The 24,169-nt window shown below is 49.0% G+C and overlaps 9 protein-coding genes across 9 annotated transcripts; 5 read left to right on the top strand and 4 right to left on the bottom strand.

The window, feature by feature from the left end:
- Window positions 1-1,454: 1,454 nt before the first annotated feature.
- Window positions 1,455-2,780, top strand: GGS25DRAFT_519592 (galactose mutarotase-like protein; the record flags this gene model as incomplete). Its single annotated transcript, XM_049263735.1, has 4 exons — window positions 1,455-1,574; window positions 1,642-1,741; window positions 1,841-2,167; window positions 2,254-2,780. The coding sequence occupies 4 exons, from the start codon at window positions 1,455-1,457 to the stop codon at window positions 2,778-2,780; spliced, it is 1,074 nt and encodes a 357-aa protein (XP_049119060.1).
- A 3,154-nt stretch (window positions 2,781-5,934) lies between these two features.
- GGS25DRAFT_519591 (uncharacterized protein) lies at window positions 5,935-6,361 on the top strand (the record flags this gene model as incomplete). Its single annotated transcript, XM_049263734.1, has 2 exons — window positions 5,935-5,987; window positions 6,121-6,361. 2 exons carry the CDS (start codon window positions 5,935-5,937, stop codon window positions 6,359-6,361), a joined length of 294 nt encoding a protein of 97 aa, XP_049119059.1.
- Window positions 6,362-6,816: 455 nt separating this feature from the next.
- On the top strand, window positions 6,817-8,452 carry GGS25DRAFT_189235 (uncharacterized protein). The gene is made up of 2 exons (XM_049256701.1): window positions 6,817-7,594; window positions 7,677-8,452. The coding sequence occupies exons 1-2, from the start codon at window positions 7,274-7,276 to the stop codon at window positions 8,217-8,219; spliced, it is 864 nt and encodes a 287-aa protein (XP_049119058.1). The 5' UTR covers window positions 6,817-7,273; the 3' UTR covers window positions 8,220-8,452.
- Window positions 8,449-8,910, bottom strand: GGS25DRAFT_519589 (uncharacterized protein; the record flags this gene model as incomplete). Its single annotated transcript, XM_049263733.1, has 2 exons — window positions 8,449-8,461; window positions 8,702-8,910. 2 exons carry the CDS (start codon window positions 8,908-8,910, stop codon window positions 8,449-8,451), a joined length of 222 nt encoding a protein of 73 aa, XP_049119057.1.
- Window positions 8,911-9,869: 959 nt separating this feature from the next.
- Window positions 9,870-10,382, top strand: GGS25DRAFT_519588 (uncharacterized protein; the record flags this gene model as incomplete). Its single annotated transcript, XM_049263732.1, has 2 exons — window positions 9,870-10,252; window positions 10,337-10,382. 2 exons carry the CDS (start codon window positions 9,870-9,872, stop codon window positions 10,380-10,382), a joined length of 429 nt encoding a protein of 142 aa, XP_049119056.1.
- A 1,023-nt stretch (window positions 10,383-11,405) lies between these two features.
- On the bottom strand, window positions 11,406-13,072 carry GGS25DRAFT_189219 (uncharacterized protein). The gene is made up of 3 exons (XM_049256700.1): window positions 12,056-13,072; window positions 11,768-11,985; window positions 11,406-11,687 (listed from the first exon to the last, which is right to left on the bottom strand). Exons 1-3 carry the CDS (start codon window positions 12,884-12,886, stop codon window positions 11,537-11,539), a joined length of 1,200 nt encoding a protein of 399 aa, XP_049119055.1. The 5' UTR covers window positions 12,887-13,072; the 3' UTR covers window positions 11,406-11,536.
- Window positions 13,073-14,395: 1,323 nt separating this feature from the next.
- On the bottom strand, window positions 14,396-15,970 carry GGS25DRAFT_189192 (uncharacterized protein). Its single transcript, XM_049256699.1, has 2 exons — window positions 14,894-15,970; window positions 14,396-14,836 (listed from the first exon to the last, which is right to left on the bottom strand). The coding sequence occupies exons 1-2, from the start codon at window positions 15,772-15,774 to the stop codon at window positions 14,473-14,475; spliced, it is 1,245 nt and encodes a 414-aa protein (XP_049119054.1). The 5' UTR covers window positions 15,775-15,970; the 3' UTR covers window positions 14,396-14,472.
- Window positions 15,971-16,317: 347 nt separating this feature from the next.
- On the top strand, window positions 16,318-18,720 carry GGS25DRAFT_519585 (uncharacterized protein; the record flags this gene model as incomplete). The annotated part of the gene is made up of 1 exon (XM_049263731.1): window positions 16,318-18,720. One exon carries the CDS (start codon window positions 16,318-16,320, stop codon window positions 18,718-18,720), a length of 2,403 nt encoding a protein of 800 aa, XP_049119053.1.
- Window positions 18,721-19,935: 1,215 nt separating this feature from the next.
- GGS25DRAFT_519584 (ankyrin repeat-containing domain protein) lies at window positions 19,936-22,266 on the bottom strand (the record flags this gene model as incomplete). Its single annotated transcript, XM_049263730.1, has 2 exons — window positions 19,936-21,864; window positions 22,099-22,266. 2 exons carry the CDS (start codon window positions 22,264-22,266, stop codon window positions 19,936-19,938), a joined length of 2,097 nt encoding a protein of 698 aa, XP_049119052.1.
- Window positions 22,267-24,169: the final 1,903 nt, after the last annotated feature.

Here is a 24,169-nt window from a genome sequence, read left to right as displayed (position 1 = left end):
AGTTAAAGAAAGGAGTTGTCATTTTCTTTTTTTTTTCTCTCTCTCTTTCTTCTTTGGATGTCTCTAATTACATAGGTAGGCAATCAACTAAACAGAACATTATCTGTTTACCTCCTGAAGTAACATTCATACATACATACATACATACTACCTACCTAAACACCTACCTTTGCCATAGACCACATGTACCTAATTGTTCTTACTCTTGGTTACGTATTAGGTCAATACTGAATATGATACCTGACTGAGATGCCTACCTACATGCAGGTATTTTAATCAGCACATACACCAACGTTGGTAGGTAGCTTGCCCCTGATTGATATCAGACAAACGAATTGCTGATGTTGGAATTGCAATCCAACACAATCACCTTTATCACGGTGAATCAACTAATCATCTGGGTAAACTCAGAAGGCTTTAGCAGGGAAAAGAAAACAAGAAGTATCGAGAGTATGTACATAACTGATATCCAAAGTACCGCTATACCCATCCGATTGCTCAGCCCTACCTACATACAGGTAGCATAAGCCGCAACTAGACGCTTCCAAAAAAACGCCCAACTCCATAGATTGGTGTCGCGAAAAACTGCACATAAAGATTTATATATTATATTATGCATGCAGGACCTTTATATGAACCTCTATCTCCTACCCCCTGAGCCGAACTCCGGCACGGCGCCTAATTTGAGCCGCCAGGCCAAGACTTCCCCCCCTTTCTCCCCCCCCCCCAAAACATGCATACATGCGCACCTATATAGATATACTCACTCAAAAGCTTTCTTAAATTTACCCCGAAATCTACCAACAAAGGATATTGCTGCATGTAATAACCCCATCCTTCATCCCCTGCCTTTGGGGAAGAACACGAACACTAGATAACCAGGGGCTGGAAAGCCATATTGGGAATATATATACTGGCTATTGCTATATTAGGCTATTTACCCCCCCTTTTTTTTCTATTCTACCTACCTACCTACCTACATCTACCATATGCCATATAAATAAAATAAATATTGCCTGCCTCCCGGGCTAAATTCCGAAGTCGCCACTCTCGGTATAGTGCGAAAGCTCCCAGCAACGGTTCATTTGGAGCGCGTAAGCTTCCTTGAGCTCACTAAGCAACGTTGGCTAGACCCCCGCGAAACCCATTTATTTAAAGAGATGGGAGGATGAAGCGGGAGTGAGGGGGGCTTGCCCGTCCGTCGTATTTTTGGGGAGGGGGAAATCGTGGTAGTAATAAGCCAAGTGTCCCTTCTTTTTCCCTTCGAGGCGGTTAGCTGTTTGTCTTGTTTGCGTACCTATCTATGCATTGTATGTGTGTGTGAGTGAGTGTGTGTATGGTCTATTGCTCGGCCTTTCTTTGTTTCGAAAAAAAAAAGCAAGCTGTACTTATCTGTGCTTGATTTCCTTGACAACTCCACCAGCTTGCTTGGACGGTAGCCAATTGAAGAAAGGATGCGGTGCTCTGCGGCAGCTCTCTCGGTCTTGGCAGCAGCGACGTCTGTCGTTGCGCAACCCCCAAGCCCGGGGAAGGATGGAAGATACACCATATCCTCGTCGGAGATAACAGCGCAGGTTCGGCCACCGGTGTCCTGGGGAGGGAAGAGGAGAAGACTTGGGTTGATGCTTACCGCTTTCCTAGTTTATTCCGTACGGGGCCACGCTCACAAACCTCTTTGTCAAGGACAAGAACGGAGAAGATGTCGATGTTGTGCTCGGATACGACGACAGCAACTACTATCGTGCGTCCTACCCACACCACCTTTCATACTCATAAATTCTTAGAAGATACCTACCTACCAGTACCTAGACAGAAAGCTAATTTTGTCAACAAATAATAGCCAAGGACCCAGGACATCCCGTGTACAACAGCATCCCCGGTCGTTATGTTAACCGCATCGGGAAGGGAAAGTACACGATTGACAACACCACATATACCACCGAGCTAAACGACGGGACCAACACGCTTCATAGCGGTGCCAATAACTGGTCCTACCGCGTATGGAACGTGACTGATTCTACAGAGGACTCCATCACCTTCGCTATCCGGGACGCGTCCAACTCTTCTCTGGGGATGCTAGGCCTAGTCAAAGGTCAGGTGACGTATAGTGTCGAGGGCAGCACTTGGAGGATCAAGATGGAGGCGACATCGCCAGAGGCTAGAACTCGTAAGTGCCCCACCCATTCCCATGAAGCAAAATCGCCTAGCCTTAGCCTAGGTAGCATTTCGATGTAAAGCCCCTTGTTAACCTAGACAACGGCGAAGCTCTCATGTTAACGCACCACACGTACTTCAACCTGGACGCCTTCAAGAACCCCGACACAGTCAAGATCTGGAACCACACGCTGCACATGCCGTACTCCAAGCGTTACCTGATCGCCGACGACGGCGCTTTGCCGACAGGACAGATCGGCACTGCAGCACCGAACAGCATCAACGACTTCGCGAGCTCAGCGGGGCTGTTCCTCGGCCACGCGCAGAGCGACCCCAAGTTCTCCGGCAACTGCGGCGGCGGCGGCGCGTGCGAAGGGTACAACGGGTACTTCCTCATCGACGATGCGCCCGCGGATGCCGTGGTCGTCAGCCTCGCGAGCTCCTTCTCGGGAATCACGGCCGACCTGCGCACCGACCAGCACGGCGTCGTGCTCTACTCGTGCAACTGGATGGACGGGACCGCCGACCTGAAGAAGACGCAGGGGACCAAGGAGAACCGCAAGGTGGTCAGGAGCTCCTGCGTTGCTATCGAGGCCCAGGACTATGTCGATGGTATCAACCAGTAAGATCAGCCCCCTGCCCTATTTCGTTTTTTCTTTCCTTCTCCGCGGTCCCTTTTTAAAAAGATTTTTCTCCATTTTTGTTCTTTGCATTTCGAGAACCTCCAACCCCCCGTATCCCGCGTTCGTTTACTTGATTGCTTGTTTCAGTTTTATGCACCACCATGACGTGAGCGCTAATAAAACGTGAATAAAAGCCCAGAGTGGGGGCACGTCGAACAGCAGATTACCGGACCGGGCCAGACGTACTCATGGGAAAGTTCCTGGACATTTGGAACCCTTTGAGCAGATCTTGAATAGGAAGTTGGAATCTGTAAAGTTGAGGCTCAAAGTGAGGGGGAAGGTGGGAAACTGGCCTCATTGGTGGCGCCCGCGCAAGGGGGGCATACAGGTAAACCAAATGCCAGACTGTATATAGGTACAGGTACATACATTCATAACGTGGCATTCATGAAAATGATTTGCTAGAATGTAGTGTCGCATACCCAGGTTCCTGGCCGGGCGCTTCAAAACTTTCTGGCAACACAGCATTTCGGGCCATATAAGCGTTTGAACACCCATGCCTAAGTGATGCTCTCGAAATGCATACTGACATCAGGATAAGGCCACTCTGTAAGCCGGTGGCTCTCTGGGAAAAGAAACATCGTTTCTAATTGCAAAAGATACTGTGTGATTTTGTGTACACATGAGTCTTCTGTGCGACATTCTTTCTGGTGGTGTGTATTGTGTTGGCCTTTAGGGGGGCTGTTGTGGCTTTATGTTGTAACGATACGAATGGTCTAGACCATGCAGATCCATTAACAATGGCGCCAGACACCCTATTGACCATGTGCACTCCCACCCTTCTGCGGCCCAGAAGCGTGACATGAGCTTGACAACCCTCCCTAAGTGCGTGGGTGAGTGGGGTTGAAGGAGCAAGAAAATGGCCAGTTGTAAAATAGGTACTGTAGTATGTGAACCGAATCCCATAATGCATCCCAAATCCCATGGCTAGCGCGATCCGCCTTATGTTCTGCCTGAATTTCGCGGAATTTCGATGGTCTGATTCGATGTGAAGGATTCGTAGTGTGCGCCATCTAGCTGATTGGCTACCTAGGTATATAAAAAATTCATCATTCATCGAGAGTGGAGAAATACGAGCCCTCGTTGGATTTTTGGCTTTTGCGATAGCGGAGTAACTATCGAGATTTTTAAGAAATCCATCCTGTCTGGAAACTTTCCCCATGAAGCCGAATTTTAGGGGTCCCGTTCAAGGTTACCATGCATATCAACTCGCAGTCAGGGGTCCAGGGGCTGTGTACCTGTACCTTTTTTCTTTTTTTGCAGCACAATCGTCAATACCCTGCTGTTTGCTGATGACGTAGTTCCAATGAAGAAATATTTCCGTGAATGCTATACTTCGTAGTTATTGACACCATCAGAAATCTAGAACCTTTGATTTCACATTGTCCTTGTCTACTTTGTTAGACTAGGGGGTTATCCACGCATACACCTGAGGTTCTAGACTGGAATCGACCAATGTCTACCACTTACAATTCACCCATCCCCATTTGACAACCACTAGGTAGTTACGTCATTCGTTTGAAGATGGATTCTGATGCAACGTGACGTTTTCCGAGGGTCAGGTTTATCAGTATTGTTGATATTCGGTGAGTCTCAACTCTTCGGAGGCAACTCGTTGCTTCGTGGTGGGGGTTAAGAGTCTTGGATGCGAAGACGGCCAAGTCGACAAGTCAAGTGATGAGCTTCGTGAAGAGTTGTCATCATATCTGATAGAATATTCCTATTCCATCATGCTAGACATGGACTTATCGCGTCAACACCCTAACGGAAAAGAGACATGATCGTCTTGGCGATGTGATCACGGGGAACATATCCCTAGGCGCCTAGGGAGACATCCGACCGAGCTGTAAGGTTGTTCTAGTAGTTGGGTTCCAAAACTGCCCGATCGGCCTCTTTCATACGTAGCTGTTTGCTTCTAATGCTTCCACTTTATCAGGTAGAAGACTAGGAACGAGAAAAAGATCAGACCATTCTTGCTGAATCAGCCGTGAACTCCAGGCTCTCGTCTCTAAACGAGGAGGGGATCAGCATTAATGATGTGGGGGGGATTAGGGGGGGCGACACTAATAGAAGAACATTCAAGGGTCTATCAGCCTCATCATAGAAAAGGAAGGGGAAAAAGAAGCTAAATCCATCCATCCAGAAGTGTTGATTAGAGTGCTTCTCTTGGATTTAGTCTCGCCGGCGCTGAATTGAGTAGTAGGCCCCCGAAGACCGCCAATGACATCATTAATTCCCCGATAATATACGTCAGGGACATGCCGGGTTTTCCCTCCCCCGGTGAACATTGAATAGGGAGGCTTGCAACCCCTGGATTTCGGCTGTCTGGTTAGCCTAGCACCGTGGGGTGGAATAACTAGATGATTAATAGATTTGTAGGTAGGTAAAGACAACACAAGCCAAGCTAGAGTACGCGGTCAGGCTTGACACCTATTCAGGGTGAGCGAGATAGGATAGAGATTGGTCTTGTCGTGCCCAAGGACTTTTCTACCCCAGTTAGTACCTAGGTTAGGTAATTCACTGGGCAGTAGGTATATAAAGAGCAAGCGTGGCCCATGATACTATCTACCTTGATCCGCACACTTGATTATTTTGCTTGCCGATCAACAGCATAGTACCTGCTGCTTACCCAGCAGGTAGATATATATCCAGGTGAATCCGCCGTCGCTATTGCTTGTTCTCGTTCTCGTCGTTTCTGTCATCATCTATATTTTCATCATAGTTGCTGTTTTCTTTTCCAAGGTTTAAAATAAATAAAAATTCGTGGAGACCCCTTACATCACTTATCTTCTTATCTTATCTATCTTCCTATTCGTACTGTACCTCCTACGTCGGAGGCAAGCACTCCCCCACAAACTGCCTGCCCCGTCCTCTTAAGGCCTTGCGCAGGCAGGGTCCAGTACCTACCTGGCTCCCAGTAGCACCCATCCACCCTTAGCGGGTGCAGCCGAGCACTAAAGGAGCCCACCTTGAACCCTTAAACCAAACTGTTGGAACACCTAGGTTAGACAGTTACAGGCTGTTACCTACCTAGGTACCTACGCTACCGGCCTACCTAGTAGTGAATATCTCCAGCTTCAGGGCCATTATAAAAATCATGGCGACGAACAACCAAGCCGACGGTTCAACGGGCGCAGTTCAGTATCTAAAGTGAGTGTTAACGATCATTAATAAATTAAATCAATCACATCAATCCTACAAACCTTCACCCCCCTTCTATCTATCTATATTCTATCAACCAACGATACCTATTTATTCGTTTCCACCTTCTCTCTCTCCATAGCCACCACCAAGCACCTGAGATCGCCCAGCGACCCAATCTCGATGTCCCCGTCAACGTCGACTACAACATGCAACGGTTCCTGAACCCGCACCTCCACGCCGATGATCGAACCCTGAGACCTCCTCCACAATACTCACCCTCCCCCTCCTCCCCCACGCCGCTGACCGAGGACGAGTCACGCAGTCGCATGACTGCCATCCTGGGTCCCATCATGTTGAACTTGGCGCCTAAGCAGAATTGACTGCTGTCTGTTGTTGCAACGCCGATAGGTGCCCAGACTTGGGCTCCGGTAAAATTTTATATCATGGATCAATCAGTCTGTAAGTTGCATTTTATATCATTTATATCATACCTTTACCTGTACACATAATTCGCATCTACCTACTGACTTACTACAGCTTGGCTCATCTATCACCATCTCTTATCATAGCCGTTTGGTTGGACTTTTTTTTATCTTCTTGCATTGCATTGTATTTATATTATATTTTTATTGTAGGCGTTGGATCGCATCTATTGGCATCATCAAACAGGGATAACAAACATGTAGCGGGCGGGAATTGCATCAGCGGACATTAGTGGCATTAGTGGGCATTTACTGTAGGATAAGGTTAGATTGGGATTGGAATTATTCTGTACTATCCATTAGTTTCTGTACAATACTTATATATGGAGTTAACTATAAAGGCACTGTTTTTGGCTTTGTAGCCAAGGCATTTATTCCCAGGCTTATCCCAAAACAACATTCTTCTCCTCGTCTCCGATAGCATTACCTATGTCTCCTGCCAGATTAAGCTCTAGTCACAAGAGGAGAACCGCTACACAACTAGGCGAGGCAGCCCGTCGCCTTCTTCTTTCGGCTAGAGTCAACAACTAGAACGTACGGGAACAATACACAGCAGCCAACCAGGGAACACGTGCTATTGTGTCTAAAATGGGATGTTGTTTAGCTATCTAATAGACGAGTTTATATAGCTGCCTAGGTTAGTGACGTATGCAGGTGCGCAAGATACCACTTGCAACAGCCATGCATCACGTCCAAGGCATCTTTTATGCAAGAGCCTTATCAAAACCACTTACACCTCCACGATCCATACACTGACAACGACCCTACCTCAATAAACACAAACCCTTCCGCCCCCTATCACCACACAACATGACAAACGCCATCACCCTCCAACAAAAGACCCCGGAGGGCAAAACCCTCATCAGCGAGCCCGTCTTCAACATCTTCCAAGCCCACCTCCAACCGGCGAACAACCTCTCCGCCAGCCAAGCCGCGCTTTCCCTAGCAAATCTCGCGCCCAAGCCGAACGACGGCGAAAAGACTCTCAGCGACGGCTTCTTTTTCGAGCTGTGGAACAGCGTCATCGGCGTCGCGGAGCAGATCCCGCACGACCACCCCGCGCAGGACCAGCTGGTGAAAGTGATGCGGGAGCTAACACTGCTGCCCGACACTGGGCTTACCGTTTGGGACGTAAGTTTCCCCCCCCCTTTTCAATTCAATTCAATTCAATCAACCGCCCACCTCCTTTTCTAAACTAACCAACCCCCCAAAGTCCCCCCTCTGGACCTCCCTCCCCGTCCTCGGCGCCGCCATCCGCGAACGCCTCAACGGCCCCACCTACCCACCCCACCCCACCGCCGCACAGACGCGCGCCGTCGACGAGTCCTGGGTCCGCTTCCACGCCTTCGCCGCGCGGCTGATGGGCGCCGGCGTCGTGCACTCTGCGAGCCAGCCCGTGTGGATGCTGCGGGACGCGCTCGAGCAGCCGCCCCAGGAGGAGGAGGAGGAGGAGGTGGTGGCGGACAGAGACCTCGCCGCCGCCGCGATGTACATCGAGTACGCCGGCGCCGTGCTCGTCGAGGCGGTGGCCGCGAACCCGGAGCCGGCGCTTGGCGCGGAGCTGGCGCGGCTGTTGAGGGCGGGTCCGCTTTATGGCGGTGCGCCGGGGTTGAGTCGGGAGCGGTGGGGGTTCTGGGCGAAGAGGTTTAGGGAGGAGGGGGGGGAGGAGAAGGGGAGGAGTGAGGAGGGGAGGGCGGTTGCGGGGAGGGCGGCGAGGTTGATGGAGGTGTGGGGGGAGACGAGGTTGAAGGGGTAGGGTGTTGGACGATGATAGTGTGCCTCCCTAAGGAGGTTAGAAGCGGCTGGCATATGTATGTAAGTACGCCGATCTTGGTGAAGCCTAAGACCAATATTTGTTGCAGTGGTTCATAATTAATAAACACCAAAAATGTGCGAGCACCTGCACCTGGTGGGAGCAGCTAAGTACTGTGTATTATGTAGGTAGAAATGGCATTCTATCAACAGCCAGACCAGGCGCCTACCTTCTAGGCATCCAATCTTAAGCAGTGCGGTAGCGTTGAAATCCATTCTATCCATTGATCGAATTAGGTACCAGAAGAAGTGTAACAGAACCAGAACCCCCCCTTTCCTCCCATCCATACCTGTAAGAAATACTTCAAACACTATTTCCCACTCCCCCGGCATCTTCTTATTGCTACTGTACTCCCTCGGCATTCACCCATCCCCCCGTCGTGGCACAGCCTAGTTCGACCGCCGCCAAACCAACCACCTATCTACTCAAGCTCCGGGGTGTCAGGCGGCGTGCTGTAGGCGTACGTTTTCCTAGGCGTCGACAGCCCGCGCTCAACGTCCGGGAGCTGTTCCATCGGGAGGCCGAGACACCGGGGACGCAGGATCGGAAAGCTGTGCTGGCGGTAGCTGTACAGCATCAGGACCATTGTCATGAGCGATACGGCTAGGCTGATGGCCTCGAAGATGAGGGCCATGGCGATGATGATGGGGATGTGTAGATAATGAATAAGTGATATAGTGTATGTGTGTGTGTGTGTATGTGTATTTGTTGGTGATATCGATGTATCTAATGTATGTGTGAGTGGGGGAGACAGATAAGAGAGGAAGGGGTCTGATGCCTACTTCTCGATGTCCAAGTCCAGTAAGCCAAGACAACCTCGTCCACGGCGTTTCGTAAGAAAAGCGAGGAAGGTGAGTACGACTCTTGATACCCCTTGGAGGTAAGTGCCGTAAAGTGATGAGCAGGGCTGACGATAGTTCAGCGACTCGTGTGTAGATATTGTATATTGTACCCTGTGTTGGGTGTGGCGATCAGATGGGAACACTGCGAAGGGAAAGTAGAGTAGGAACTTGGAAGGTAATTTGAGTGGAAGCTGCCAACATGAAAGAACGAACTCGATTAAAAGGCATATCACATATGCAAATAGGAGGCGATGATGGGTAACCCAGGCAACAGTTGTCACTGGTTACCTAGAACAACTCTAAGCCTACCTAAACTCTATTCTCATATAGATGCTCCTGCCTTTGTATTCTGGACAGATATACTAATGTATTGTCCCAACGCTTTCACTTGGTATGCCACATAATGTTACCCCTGGCGAAGCCGGTTTGCCTATAGCTCTAAACTCAACTTCCACAGCTGGGAAGATAGCCCAGGTAACCAGTGAAGTCCAGAGTCTAATACATACTATGTAAGATGTGCTTCGATATTGTCAGATAATAGTTTGACACTATGTAGGTAAGAAGTATAGAAAGTTTACGCGATAGATCGATAGCTGGCCCCCTAGGCCATACATAAAGGTGTCCTTTCGCTTGATACAAAACCAGCACCACTCCCGTTCCGCTCACTATCATTATCATCAACAAACCACCAGCAACACAGCCAACACAGTAACTACCCACCTACCTGTGTTCCAAACATCACACCTCAAAAATGAGATTCTCCGACTCGACCCTAGCTGTCCTAGCTGCAGTCACAGGCATCGCAGTCCCAGCTACCGCCACACCCATCTCTCGGGCCCCTGCCGACATCAGACAGAACACTACTGATGTCCACGAAGCCCCCTCAAAGCAGCCATATGCATCTCAAACCCAAAATATCCCCTCAAACGCCACGCTACCCCAGAACACCACCACAGCCGCATCCGTCAACGTAGCAACACCACCCACAAGCCAGCCCTTCGAACCCGACGAAAAAGACCCTCTAGGGCTCAAGGATCCGCTAGGGTTGAAAGACCCGTTCGGCTTGAAGGACCCCCTGGGGCTGAACGATCCCTTCGGCACGGGCGACAGCCACTGTTTTTCTTACATGAAATCGTTAGCGAAGAGGGGGGTGAGGAAGGGGGGCTTGCGTGCTAGGCGTTTGGTACGGAAATTCAAAGATATACGCTACCTACCTAGAGGTACCGGTACCCTGAAGTCAAGCGAGGGCAACAAGAGTGACTAGATAGGTAGACTTCCAAGGTTGTATGTCCTACCTACCTACCTAGGTATCTATCCGCATACATACCCAGGCACGTTCAACATCTAGGGCCTAGAATTGGGAAATCGCCATTGGCCCTACAAATAGGTACCTAATTTTTCAAGACTTCTGGGTATTAATTCCCTAGGCCCAGGGCTCACTTGCAATTATCGACATCAAACCTGCCCCTTATCTCAGTATAGCACCATCAAGATAGCGAATCCATCACTCTTATTCTTTTGTGATTATCTTCAAGGATATTACAATAATCGCAATGTACTCTCGATGAGGAATGGTGTTTATAGAGCTCTCCGCCACTCGCTGTATTGTGTCATCGCCTCCCACTATGATCAGGTAAGCGCCTACCTAGATACCTATTTACCCAGTAGTTTCGTGCAACAGCTGCACCGTAGTTGAATGATAAGCAATACTTACTAGCCCAAGTTTTTATATGTCAAACCATCTGGTCAAGGTACTGATCCTCCGATTTTGAGGTGTTAGTTTCACCTAACCTCCCTTCCTCGCTATTTTCCTCTCTTGTGTACCTAGGTAGGTAGGTAGGTAGGTAGGTAGGTACGCGACTCAGTCATGGCATCACCTTAGCATCGTCTCTCTGTAAAGCAGCGATCCCCATATCATCATGTCTTCCCTTAGGAGATTTGTGAATGCAAATTTGTTCATCCATAGGTATCCATCCGACGGTGAAAGAAATTTGACCCATTTACAGCTTCAGTACAACACCTACCCACCCCCCAGCCTACCCAATGCATCAAAACTCAGCTGGGCAGATAATCTCCTCGGAAGTCACCCAGGGCAACCGGCAACACTACTACCACCACCACCATCACTGACACCCAGACTTGATATATACATCTGAGACGTAGTGCGTTTTTCAACCGACCCTACACTAGGTGATAGGAGATTAGAGAGAACCGCGATAGAAAGGTCATATGCCGAATGCGTCCCCAATGCAGCGGTACGAGACGCGAACTTGGCAGTGCGACCTTTTGAAAAGATGAAAGCGTGACGACGGCGATTGCAGGCAATAGCTGAATTGCTATCATTGGCAGCTCGAACTAAATATTATTATTGTTAATGTGACATGGAGGCTCGCTTCGCTCAAAATAACTATATCGTCTTCAAAATGGTATAAACGCAAACCAGACCATGAACGTGCAAAAGCCATACAATAGCTTCTTTTTTAAAGGTAGCCCCCCTAGAAAGATACTCCGTGGATCATAGCCGCAGTTAAGTAAGGTATAGCCAACCATGTCTAGGCAACGAAATATGCTGAGGTGAAGAGGAACTTAGCACCATAATTACCAGCAGAGGAGTAGGGCCAGAATGTCCAAGTCAATCAGGATACTTACAGGTTTATTAAGAAAACACCGAAACCAAATCTAGGTAGTGGGCCTCCTTGCGTGCTCTCGGAGATGACGGTTTCGCGTGCGGTGTAGGTTACGGGGGGGATGCGGATAAAGGTTATTATCAGCTCTGCGGCGAGGGCGCGCGTATATGTGAGCTCATTGGTGGTGCCGACGCGGACCACGAAAATCATTAGCGCCAAGATCGCCAGACCGAAGTCGATCTAAAAAAAACAAAAAGCCGCATCGTTAGAACGCCGACATGCGAAGAAGAGAAGGGAGACGAGGCCGTACGCTTGCAGGTATTAAGACTGTTGGTAAGTGCCGGAACATGGTCCAAGCTAAGACGGCAGCTAGCATGCCTAGGCCAAATTGTATGATGGCCATAATCAACCACGAGACAACCACGACAAGCCTCCTAACGCGACAAGGTGCATGCATCTGCTTGATCCTGCTATTAGAGGAGCCACTATGAACCGGCCAAGTACAAAAGTGACAGATGTAGCCGTAGTCGCCATTGGCCATCTCAACCAGTGGCCAGTGCTTGCGCTGATGCTCGCGGCTCAAGCGGTCTCGCCAACAGCGAAAGCAGATGGACCGCCACACGTGGCTTGGACGCGTCGTATCTACGATTAAGCGATCCAGTCCCGGCATACACAGGCACTCCGTGCAGCAGCTCTGCAGAAGGGGGTCGAGGCGGCCGTCGCTAGCAGTGAACTGCCTACGGACAACATCAGCCGTGATGACTTGGCGGTACAACGGAAAGGTCTGTCGCAGTGCGACCATGCTAGACAAGTCCAGGTGAGAGATGATGAGAAACTGGAGCTCGAGAGGCAAGGCGAGAGGCATGGCGAGAGGCGTAGAGTCCAGCCTTGCATCTCCTTGGCTTTCGCTTCCGCTTCTGCTTCCGCTTCCACTTCTGCTTCTGCTTCCGCTTCTCGTCGACGACGGCGCATGACGACGACTATGCTGTGAATCGAGATCAACCTTTGCCTCGTGCTCGTGCTCGTGCTCGTGCTCGTGCTCGTGCTTATCCTGGTGCTTAGCCTCGTCGTCGTTGTCGTCGCGGCGACGAGTTGTAAATGAGTTGTTGGTGAGCTTAATGGCGTGAGATGTGCTCATCATGCGCGCTGTAACAGCTTCGCTGGGACTAGAAGAAGAGCGTATTCAATCATGGAATGAACGAAGTACTCATCATCTTATTTCGGTAACTTTGACTTCTTTTTCTCTTCTCCTTTGAGAGACAGGGTGTAAAAGAGGTCGATCATCCAATGCGACCGTTTCTCGAATGCCAAGTATGATGGTTGAAGAATTTCCCTTGGACAGATCGGTTTTCCGGCACACAAGGCAACGCGCTAACCCGGCTGTCCGGCACAGGCCGAGACCGTGCACTAATCCGTGTAAGTCGACAGTACTAAACAGAGACAGATACAGTGACCAGGGTATGTATGTACAGGCAAATGTACATATGTACCTGCATGCAGTATATGTACTTCAATATTTGTACATATATGAAGGACTCAGAAGGAGCAAACTTTGATGAAACCCCGAACTCTATTATATGTATAGTAATGAATAACATGATAACATCGAAGTCTGCTACATGGATCATTGATGTTCACTGTTCAGGTCTACAGAAGTAACTCCGTCCTAGGTACCTAACCTAGGTACATATACTTAGACCTGGTAACAACATTGGAAAAAGCTAAAGATTTAATCCGGTTATAAGTGGGGCGCACATACACATGTACAAAAACATATGTACTTCAGATGCTCCTAACATCAATGATTAAGCGCACAGACGGAAAGGAAACCTTACAGGGCTGTCGTCACATCACATGGAGCTTCAAGGTTGAACTTGAACATGAACATGAACATGAACATGAACTCAAACTTAAACTTGATCTTAAACTTGAACATAAATTCAAACATGAACTTGAACTTGACATACCCAGGGTAGTATATCTAACCACCTACCTACCTAGGTATGTGATCCTTAGCGTAACATCTTCCCATTAACTACGTGTTTGCTCCAAGAGACATCCATCGGACGACATACATAGTAGGTAAAAAGAGAACGGGCAACAGAACAAAAGGGAGCAAAGACCGAGAAACAATCACTCAATATTGCCCATTTGGTTACATCTTCATGCAAGTCAACGCAAAGCCTGCCATTCCCCAATCCCCTCCAATCCCTACACCATCTTTTTGTCACAGATCCATTGGTTCATCGTACATATTGACTATGTTGCGACGTCTACTTTTTACCTAAGCGGTTCAAGCCTATCGGATCAGGTGGAGAAGAAGGACGGCTGCCCGGCACTCTTCGATCACTCTTCGCTCACTCACTCATTAACTAATGTTCTTGTCACCACTCTCGTCCCGTGCCGACTTGTGGCGGCTGCAGAGAGCCGAAACAATACTATCTAATAATCTATCGGATCAAGGACCCGATTATTTAACCCGAAAGCCACGATATTGCATACTACCTAAGGTTAGTACCCTAGGTAGGGCGACACTATGGAGATATCGAGACGCTAACTATGCGGCTACATAGTATGAAAGATTTCCAAGATTTCCCATTTCCAAGGTTTCTATGCAAGCCAAGAAGTTCAAGAACATTGAACCATCAATGATAGGTACTAGGTATACAAGTATACTTCAACGTCAACATTCAATGTTGATATCTATACACCCAAGTATACTCAAGGTTATGATAGAAACATGTCCTCATCCTCATTCTCATCCTCGGTATCATTCACTTCCTTATCATTCCACCCCTCATCAACTGTACACATAGCAATACGCTCCTCCTCCTGCCACCTTTTACCCAACTCATCCCACTCCTCATCAGTCAACACCTCAACATTTTGCAGAAATATTTTTATCCTTCTGCTTTGACTTTTGAGCGAACATACTGTGTAATGTGCAATTCCCAACCACTTATTCCCGAGATCAATGGCTTCTTCGGCCATCTCATCAGCGCACCAAAGGAAGTGTATAGCGTCGAGGTTCTTGCCTTTTGCTAAGAAGTGTTTATAACACTCTATGTAAAGGCGTACACATTTTTCTTCTCTGCAAACGGTCAGCTTTCACAAATGCATTATGTCGCAGAGTTTAGGGACTACTTACGCAAAGAATAACTCTGGGGCCCAGTGAAGTTTCTTGAGTGTCATCACACGTCTCTCAAAAAGGGTCACGTTATGAAGGGAGGTATCTTTTGGCTCTGGGTTCTTTCGTTCTGTCTGCGCGAGCCTGTTCTGTGACTTCTCGGCTTGTGCAATATACCGGTCAAATTTTATACTGTACCCGTCGCAAACGTTACATCTGCAATCGAACCCCCATCTCATCTTTAGGTCCCTCAATCGGTCGGCTCTGACGGGCAGGACTGGGATATAGTTGATGGTCAGCTCCTCACCCGTTTCGATAGGCCGGGAAGCCGTGGCACGGAAATAGCCTCTTGTAGTATCGCAATGATACCATAAGTTGGGGTCGCATGAGTGGTTGAATCTGCTCGCCTCAATGAAGACAGCGGACTGGGCTGGGACTTTGTGTCCCGATTCATCTCGTTTCGAAGGCTCGATTTCGAAAGAATTGGCGTTGTAGATCCTACACACGAGAATATATTTCCGGAGTGTTTCCTGGGAATGTGGATCGTCACCTGGAAGGATACTTGTTTTAAAGTATTCATGTAGTGCTTGTACCTCAGTAGGGTTTGGGGCGGAATGTAGTTTGAGATACTCAATTTGTACTTGCTCGTCTAGTGTTCCGAAGTTTTGGATGAGTTGTGAGGCACGGTCCTCAAGGTATTGAGTATCACTGCACCAGAGACTCCCTTTCTCCACGAGGATTTCGTCTCCGGTGTCCAAATCTCTAGTTGCAAAGACGCCCAAGCCCTTTCCTTCTGTTGGCACTATCGCGAATGGAGATCCCGTGTGAACAGGAGGATAATTTCCTATGTTGTCGCTGATTACCTGTTGGCTCCAGTTGTCATCTTGTTTATCATTAGCCATGGTGTTTTTATGAGCTGTACTGCAGTAAGCGTTGAAACTAGGTACTGTTCAACCTTTGAGGACTCCCCCTTGAGAACGAGGTAATGCGGAGGTACTACATGGCTGCTCGAAGATGGATTTAAGTCAACCAGAAAATAACAGTCCAATTGAGGGTCAGAAATGCAAAGGAGAGAAACAATAGACTAGTTCCTGGGATACAACCAATCTTGTCACCGGAGCTCTTTATGATGACAATAACAAAACATTTGACGACACCTAAGATGTAGGCATTGTTCAAGTCGTAGACAAAGACAAATATGGTTGGATCTAGGTCGAGATATTGGTCCTTTTAAGAAACCAAGACCCATGTAGATCAAGTCTATTGTTAACCGTCTTTGCTCAATCCGACTGTATATGTTCGAATCACTATTTGTGCCGGCTCGAATCCTAGGCTATCAACATCCAGATGTGGTGGCCCTTGCAACAATAGCATTTGATATAAAACTCGTCATCACCTTCTTACATCAAGGTAAAGGTTTTCGGGGCAGATCAGCATCGATCATAATGGCAGAAGCGACTGAGCCCACACACACAGAAGAGTCCGAGCCCGAGCCCACGCACACAGAAGAGGACTACCAGGGCTGGGTTACAAGAGTTGATGATATTGTAGCATCAATCCAAAATAAGTTTGGAAATTTTGGGGATAATGGCTTTGACAGCCTTGGGCATCATTTTCTCGCGGCGTATACAGACATGAGGGATGTGCTAGGCGATATTTCGAAAGTACTCCACGAGCCAAATAATGAAAGAGAACGCGTTCTCTTCAACCGAGCTGTTGCGCTCCTAAGCTCATTCAACGATTTTGTGGCGGGCGCCATAAGCTCGGCCGCCGATATCAGATTGGTATATTTTCAGTTGTTGGCCCGCGTGGCCGAATTTTCTCGACAACCCTTTATCTCGCTACATAGTGATATTGCACTCCACCTCCAAGATATGATCCTCCAAGTTGGTAAACACAAACCTCCCCTAAGCGAGGTATGGGATCCCCTTAAAAATACCGATCGAACTAATCGGCAAAGATTGCAGCCCATCTATAGGGATTTTCTAGACTATAGCAAAACCTTCAGAGACAAGTCACCGTTCCTTACAAACGATGTCGAAGAACAGCGACGGTTTATCCAACGATCGCAAGAGTCTGTCAAAGCGGCCCTGATGCAGCTTCGTATACCCGAGGCCGCACAGGGAATACGTTATCATTTATTTGACCCTCACTCTCGTCCCACATTCATAGACTACCCCCATGATTCGGACGAGTTCCGTTATGGGCTCGGTCAACGACCAGGGCTACTTGATCTCATAGAGAGGCTTGGTGGCCCGATAAGTGCCGCCGAGAGAGCTAAAATGGATGCTGCATATAATTCGCCAAATCCAGTAGCGCCATCACCAGTGCAACCACCGCCTCGACCATCAGCGGAAAAACCAGCGCGACCACCAGAGTCAGAGTCAGAGCAAGAGCGAGGGCCAGAGTCAGAGTCAGAGCCGGAGCAAGAGTCAGAGCAAGAGCAAGAGCAAGAGTCGGAGCAAGAGTCGGAGCAAGAGTCAGAGCAAGAGCAAGAGCAAGAGTCGGAGCTAGAGTCAGGGCAAGAGCAAGAGTCGGAGCAAGAGGAAGAGTCGGAGCCAGAGCAGGAGCAGGAGCAAGAGCAAGAACCAGAAGCCCCTCCAACGTACGATATGACAGACAGGCAAGCTTTGGCGGACATCGAGGACATCTGCGATGAAATGATAAACGGTGGTCAACCCCGGCCTGAGACTGTGGGACTTATTACCCCAACCACCCGGAACCGTCGCGACACGTTGAGAAGCTACAAAGATAGACTCAGCCGCGACCTTAGAGATGTCCGAAGAACTTTGTTCAATCCACAGAACACTCCAGCACACCTGACCCCCGAGCAGAATAGAAGACTGGGAAATGAACGACGTAGACTGCAGACTAGCATAAGAGCGGGGTTGGGTTCGGGCAGCAACAGCATCCTGAAGACGATCCGAATCAACGCCGTGCATCTCAAGCTGCTGACCGCGATGCTAGTCATGTCCACGGTACAGAGGGAGCCGCCGGTGCCGTACGCCGACCGGATGACGGTGATGAGGCAGCGCATCGAGGACTGGCACCTGTACGAGCAGGCCTGGCAGTCCGCCGACGATAAGGCCCGGAGCAGGACCGAGAGCCAACTCTGGCGGTCCATCAAGACCGCCCGCCACAACCGCCGCAACAACATGGCCTTTTTTCAAAGCATAATCGACGGCCTGGAAAACGCCATCCCGTACTATAGGCACCACCCGACGCACCGCCCGCCGCGCGATAACATGCTACTCGAGTACTACCCCCCCGTGCCACCCACCCCAACCCCGGGCCCTAAGATCATGAAGGACCCCCCTCCCCCTCCCCCTCCCCCTCCCCCTATAAAGAACCCCCCTCCCCCTGTGAAGGATCCCCCCCCCCCTCCCACAGGGAAGAAGCGGCCACCGCCCAAGACCACCACGCCCCCTCCCCCCAAACGAAGACGCCCTCCCCCCGACCCCGAACCCGACCCCGACTCCGACCCCTCCCCCACCCCCCCGCGGCCGCCCCCCTCGCCGCTCCCGCGCCTGCTATCCCTGTACATGTTCGAGGCGCGGCGGCCGTCGCAGTCGGGGCACCTGTCGGGGCACGGGGCGCGGGCGCAGGCGGCGCGGGACTTACTGTGGCACCGGGCGCAGGCGCTGCCGTCGGCGCGGCAGCAGCTGCGGGCGCTGGAGGAGGCGCAGCGCCGCGACGAGGCGGCCGACGCCGCGCGGGGCCAGGCGCTGCGCGCGGGGGGGCCGGCGCGCCACGAGGAGCTGCCGAGGCGCTCGGCGCTCGACAGGCTCGTGTACATGGTTATCCTGACGATGTGGCGGGTCAGCCAGGGGCAGGGGATTGTGCCGTAAAAAAAAAGGGGGGGAGGAATGGGCGGGCGGATGGATGTAGTTAGTAGTGGGAGTTTTGTTTGTTTGCTTGGCGAAATTTAGTTAGATAGATGGATAGATAGGTAGGGTAGCCTTGAATGTGTTTGTTTGCTAAATAAATAAATACCTAGGTTTTCATTCTTTATTTATGTAACTACGTGGACGGCTGTGAATAGGTGCTTATGGAGAGTGAAATTTGTAGTAAAAAGGGGTGTTGTAGACGTTTAACCTAGGTTAACCTAGTTATGTTATTAATGCCTGCAAATCCCCGTGACTGAACTGTATTTACCTACGCGGCTAAGTAAATCACTAGACACGGATAACTATGTACCTAACCTTGGAACACACCAACCATGCTACGTATGTAGTCCAAGTAAACAACAATGCTGATTAATATGATGTCAGTCCCTAACCCACCTGCCGAACATCGTGTACCTAGCTACGTAGTAGGGATGGTTTACAGCCAACCAATCGCCTCCTTCTCTGTGTTCCCCACATTCCGAAAATGGCAACTACCTAACCTAGGATAATGTTCTGCTTCTGTTGGTGCCACGAACCCGGAGATGATCCCTCTAGATCATGTAAGGAGGAAATTAATGCCATCTTGAGTAGGTACATTAGTCAATACCTGGGCGCTTAGGAGAGACAAGCCTGAACACACAAGATGCCACCTTACCTAAGGACTCTCATGTAGGTTCTTACCGTACCTCCTGAGGTAGGTGGGCAGGTACCTACTAGGTAGGTAGATAGGTAGTCATCCACGTAGACCATCACTTCACAGGCACACGCACGTAGTCAAACCCCCAGAGAGAAAAAAAAGATAAAATATGATTCATTACCTAATCCAAACCCCCTTAACCCTAAGCCCTCCAAACGTCCTATGCAAGGTAGGTAGCTGACTACCTAGACACCCAAGTCCTGCAAATCAAATCTATCGTAGTTCTGTCTTCCTAGCATGAACCTCATAATCATAATACGCCGTATTAACACCAACCCCAAAACTCCGTCGGCATATCTGTCGTCAAGTGCCGTCCTCAATAGATATACCCCTGCATAGGTAGGTAGGTATATAAGGGTATCAAAATCATCCAAGCCCATCGCACATCATAAGAAAAAAAAAAGCATGAAACCTAAGTCCTCCTCTTCCTCTAACCCTCTCTTTCTTTCTCTCTCTCTCTCTCAAAAAAAAGAAGAATCTTACAACTCCATCGGATCCTGCCTCCTAACTCCCCACTCCTCCAACAAGCTCGGGTCCTGCGGATCCCCTTCCACCACGGCCCCCGTAAAGATGGCCCTGCACGCCTCCAGCCTCGCCATGAACACCCCTCCATCTTCGGGGTCCGAGTTGACAAACATCTCATCGATGACGCTCAAGACACTCAGCCCGGCCGCGTCGCGCACATAGGGGTTCGCGCCCAGGCTCAGGAGCATCTTCAGCGCCACCACCTTGCCCTCGCGCGCGGCGACGTGCAGAGCCGTCTCCCCAGCGCGGTTGCGCAGCTCGAGCTGCGCGCCGTGCTTATACAGCATCTGGATGGCGTCCTCCATGTCCTGCCGGTCGGCCCGCGAGTCCTCCGGCCGGTGGCGGATGAACGCCATTAAGGGGGTCTGCCCCGACAGGTCGTAGTGGTTCACGTCGACGCGGGCGAGGAGAATGCCCCGGAGGTAGTCTATGCGCCGGTCGTTGCAGTTGGTAGTATTATTAATAGTAGTATTACTCTCGTCGTTATCGCTGAATTCATACCGGTCGTGCCCTTCCAGCTTCCGCTTCTTCCGTCGTTGGTTGCTGGGGCGGCCGGTATCTTGACCGTTTCGTCCCTCGCGCACGGCGGCGGCATCGAGCTTTACCTCCGCGAGACAATGTAGCGCGTTGCGGCCGTGGACGTCTTCGACACGCGGGTTGGGAAGCGTTGAGTTCACGCCCTCGACTTTCACGGCGTCGACGACGAGCCGCAGCATCATGGTCTGCGTTGCGATGCGCGCCTCCTCGCCGCTGCCGCTGCCGCTGCCGTGGGTTATGTCGAGCATGGTGAGCGAAGGAGGTTCTGCATTGATGGAACCCGTCGCTGCGTTCAGGGGACTGGACCGACGTGTCGCTTGCCGCATTCGGGACTCTAGGGGATTGACACCAAAGGCGTCCCGCCGCCTAAGCAAGGCCCAGTTGAACAGAGACGCCGGGATACAGCCTCGGGGGTTTCTCTTGTTCTGCAGCAGGTGGAAGAAGCTGCGCCCGTATACGTCCGTGGCTAGGTAGTCGAAGTTGGCGTCTTTGAGTTTGTTGACAAGTTCGTCTAGGGAAAGTGCTGAGTCCTCGTCAAACCAGGAGTCGTGGAGGACGTGAAGAAATGTCTGCCCAGCGGTGTTCCGGTTGCGTGTCGGTATAGTTGGATTCATGAGTGCCAGGGAAATGAGGTTGATGAAGAAAACTCGATTGTCGATTGTGGCTACCAAGTTAGTAGCAAGGTGATGGAACGCCGTGTTGCCGAAGGCATCTATTCGTTTGTATACATCATTAGAAGAGATGTGGTCCGTCGTATATTGAGAACCATCAAATGACCATGGGCTCTCAGCTAAAGTTGGATCACTGACGATGCGGCACCAACAAGTCCTCATCTCGTGCGATTCGGATTTAACATCACAATTTCTCTGCTGAGCAGTAAAGTCTGCTTTCAAAAAGTCACCAGGAACAATGTATTGCGCATCGAATGGAGGTTTGGTAGCTGGTCCACCAGGGTCGGAAAAGCCTGTGTGAGTAGGATTGGACTGTGATTCAGGAGCAAGCAGAGGAGAAGAGGAAGTTCCTTGTTGGGTATCGGGATCATTTGGAAAAGTATATTGCTTCAAAAGCTGCCAGACTCCCTTGGCTTGGTCATTAGAGACGGCATTTATGAATTTATTTCGAAAGCTACTAGTCATACTAGTTTCGGTGGAGTGAGTAAAGCCGGTATCAAAGCGAGATAGTCTACCACCGAGACTCCTTGGATGGGTGGAAGCAGACGTTCTATGTCCCCTTCGCCAACTCTTCTCGAGAGCCTTGATGCGACGTTTCTCGTCATCTTCGTCTTTCGGTCTAAGCCATCGAGCATCGTTGCCAAGAAGGGCGTTCTTGACTTTGTTGGCAGCATCCTAAGGCAGTATGTTAGTCCTCTGAACGTGAAATGAATGGGCCATCATTTTGAAAAAAGAAAAAGGTGCTGGTATAACATGATAATATGATAATATGGTAATACGCGCAGTTATGTGAATGAAAAGAGAATAAGGAGATTGGCCACAAGTTATGTGGTGTTCTTAAATCGTACCTTACTACGACAAAGTAAGTCAGCGACACAATTTTGTATAACAAGAATGAAGAAGTTAAACAAACCCAGGCTTCCAGACACCATCACCCAAAAGCTTGAGTATAGTATCCAATGGTAGCTTTGTGTAAAGGTATAGTCGCGCTAGTTTCCGTTTTCGAGTTTCTGTCCAGTCTTTAGGGCGACCACCTTTAACGGTAGAAGCGGTAGTGGTAGGTGAAGCTGCATCCATAGTGGCGGGTAAAGCGCGCGCTAAGAAATAGTTCGCTTAGGCTGCATAGGTAGTACCTATATATATGTGTGTGTGTACGGGTTCATGAGAATATGTGGAAGACAGCCCCTCTTGTAAGAGGCAACCACACTATTCAATAAGAACAATAGGAACAATAGGAACAATAGGAACAATAGGAAGCAATATCGGTGCATTTAGATGCATACTTAGTAGGCTTGCGGCTCTTGGGGCCAGGGGAGTTTTTATAAGTAGAATGGTAACTGGACGCATAGTTGTGGACGATGTACTTTATACAGCTTATACCACAGCATTGTTTTTCTGGACGATAGAACGGCCAAACAAGGGAGAGGTAAGTAGGAAAAAGTGAAGAATGGGGTGTATGAGAAAGAGAAATCTGGGGTAGGGTTAGTAAATTTCGTCTTGCAATAGCTTTAGCTTAGTCCAAGGGGGGTGTATTTTGTAAGAAAAAGTAGAGAAATTTGGGGTAGGGTTAGTAACTCTCATCTTTTTACAACAATTTTAGCTTAGTCCAAGGCAGTCAGTTAGGCAGTTCTATGACATAGGTAGCAAGAGAGAAGAGGAGAGAAGAAGAGGGCGAGAGACAGGGGAGGTATGGATGTAACTATGTACCTACTGTAATTGAGTTCAAAGTTCGACATACTACCTAGTAGTAGTCAACGGTTGTGAGGCCCCGAGGGAGGTAACAGGGGTTCATACGGGCTGTGACCGGATTGCTGAAGTTCAAAGTTATTGGCCATCCTTCCACGATTCTCAATATGCGTATGCGAAAAGCCTTCATTAGTACAAAAAGAATCCTGCTTGCTTACGTTTATGTTTATTTCATCATTTTTATAATTACCATTGTACATAGTAGATCCATAGTCCATCATTCATGAGGGTATTAGATCGCAAACCAGCACAGTGGCTGGCGAACTACAGAGAAATCGGACTGTATGTGTGGTACGGTCTAGCAAAATATTTCTTACTCCTAAGCCAAAAAAAAAAAAAAAAAAAAAAAAACCAACTGACATATACCAGCCAATCCTCAAGCCTTAACCATTTTGTTGGTAATTATTCTGTAACAACGAGTTGAGTTGGTTAAACATTATTGCATCGGATGCCGATTATGAAAAGAGAGAAAAACATTCGAAGAAGGGTAAAAAAGCAGTGATAATAAAGTGCACGATAATAGATAATAGGTAGGTACATTTCGTTCGCTTCTTTCAATGCAAAGCTCACCAACCTGGGTATATACTTCTTGTAGCTCGACACTTTGAACCTATGGATAGACGCCGGGTTGGCTGCCTCACAACAATCGCAACAACCTGGAAAGTGTAAAAAGTGTAAAAACTAAACGACTGCCACACCTGCACATATTGCATTTACTTTCATGGTTACTCGACTTTACACATATTACTAACACTATATTACTATACCCAGTGCATAATTCAGGTCATATTCACTATATTCAGGTACATATACTCACTAAGTATATACTGGCTATATACCTATGCAATATACCTAGTACCATATGTACCTATACAGTGTAGAGTCTACCTACCTTCACATAGACTACATACATATATGTACATACATACATACATACATACATACATACATACATACATACATACATACATAACTACATACATAACTACCTACACACACACAGCTCCAGTGTAGGCAAAGGAAAGCCGAGGAACGGCCAAGACAAGATCTTTATACAGCACAACTCATCGTCGCCCCCACGTATAGTTAGTAGGTGCCCAATAGGGTAGCGAATAGGGTGGTTTAATCGTGAAATTTGACGATGCCAATCACCACATTAGCATTTATTCTACATACCTACCTACTTACTGCACATCAACTAATATGCGATAGGCACAGAAATTTTCCACGGTTC

The sequence above is a fragment of the Hypoxylon fragiforme genome (genome assembly GCF_022984875.1).
Source record: "Hypoxylon fragiforme strain CBS 206.31 chromosome Unknown GGS25scaffold_3, whole genome shotgun sequence".
In the NCBI taxonomy this organism is placed as follows: Eukaryota; Fungi; Ascomycota; class Sordariomycetes; order Xylariales; family Hypoxylaceae; genus Hypoxylon; species Hypoxylon fragiforme.
Note: the sequence above shows the minus strand (reverse complement) of the source record. Positions and strands in the feature narration are given on the sequence as shown.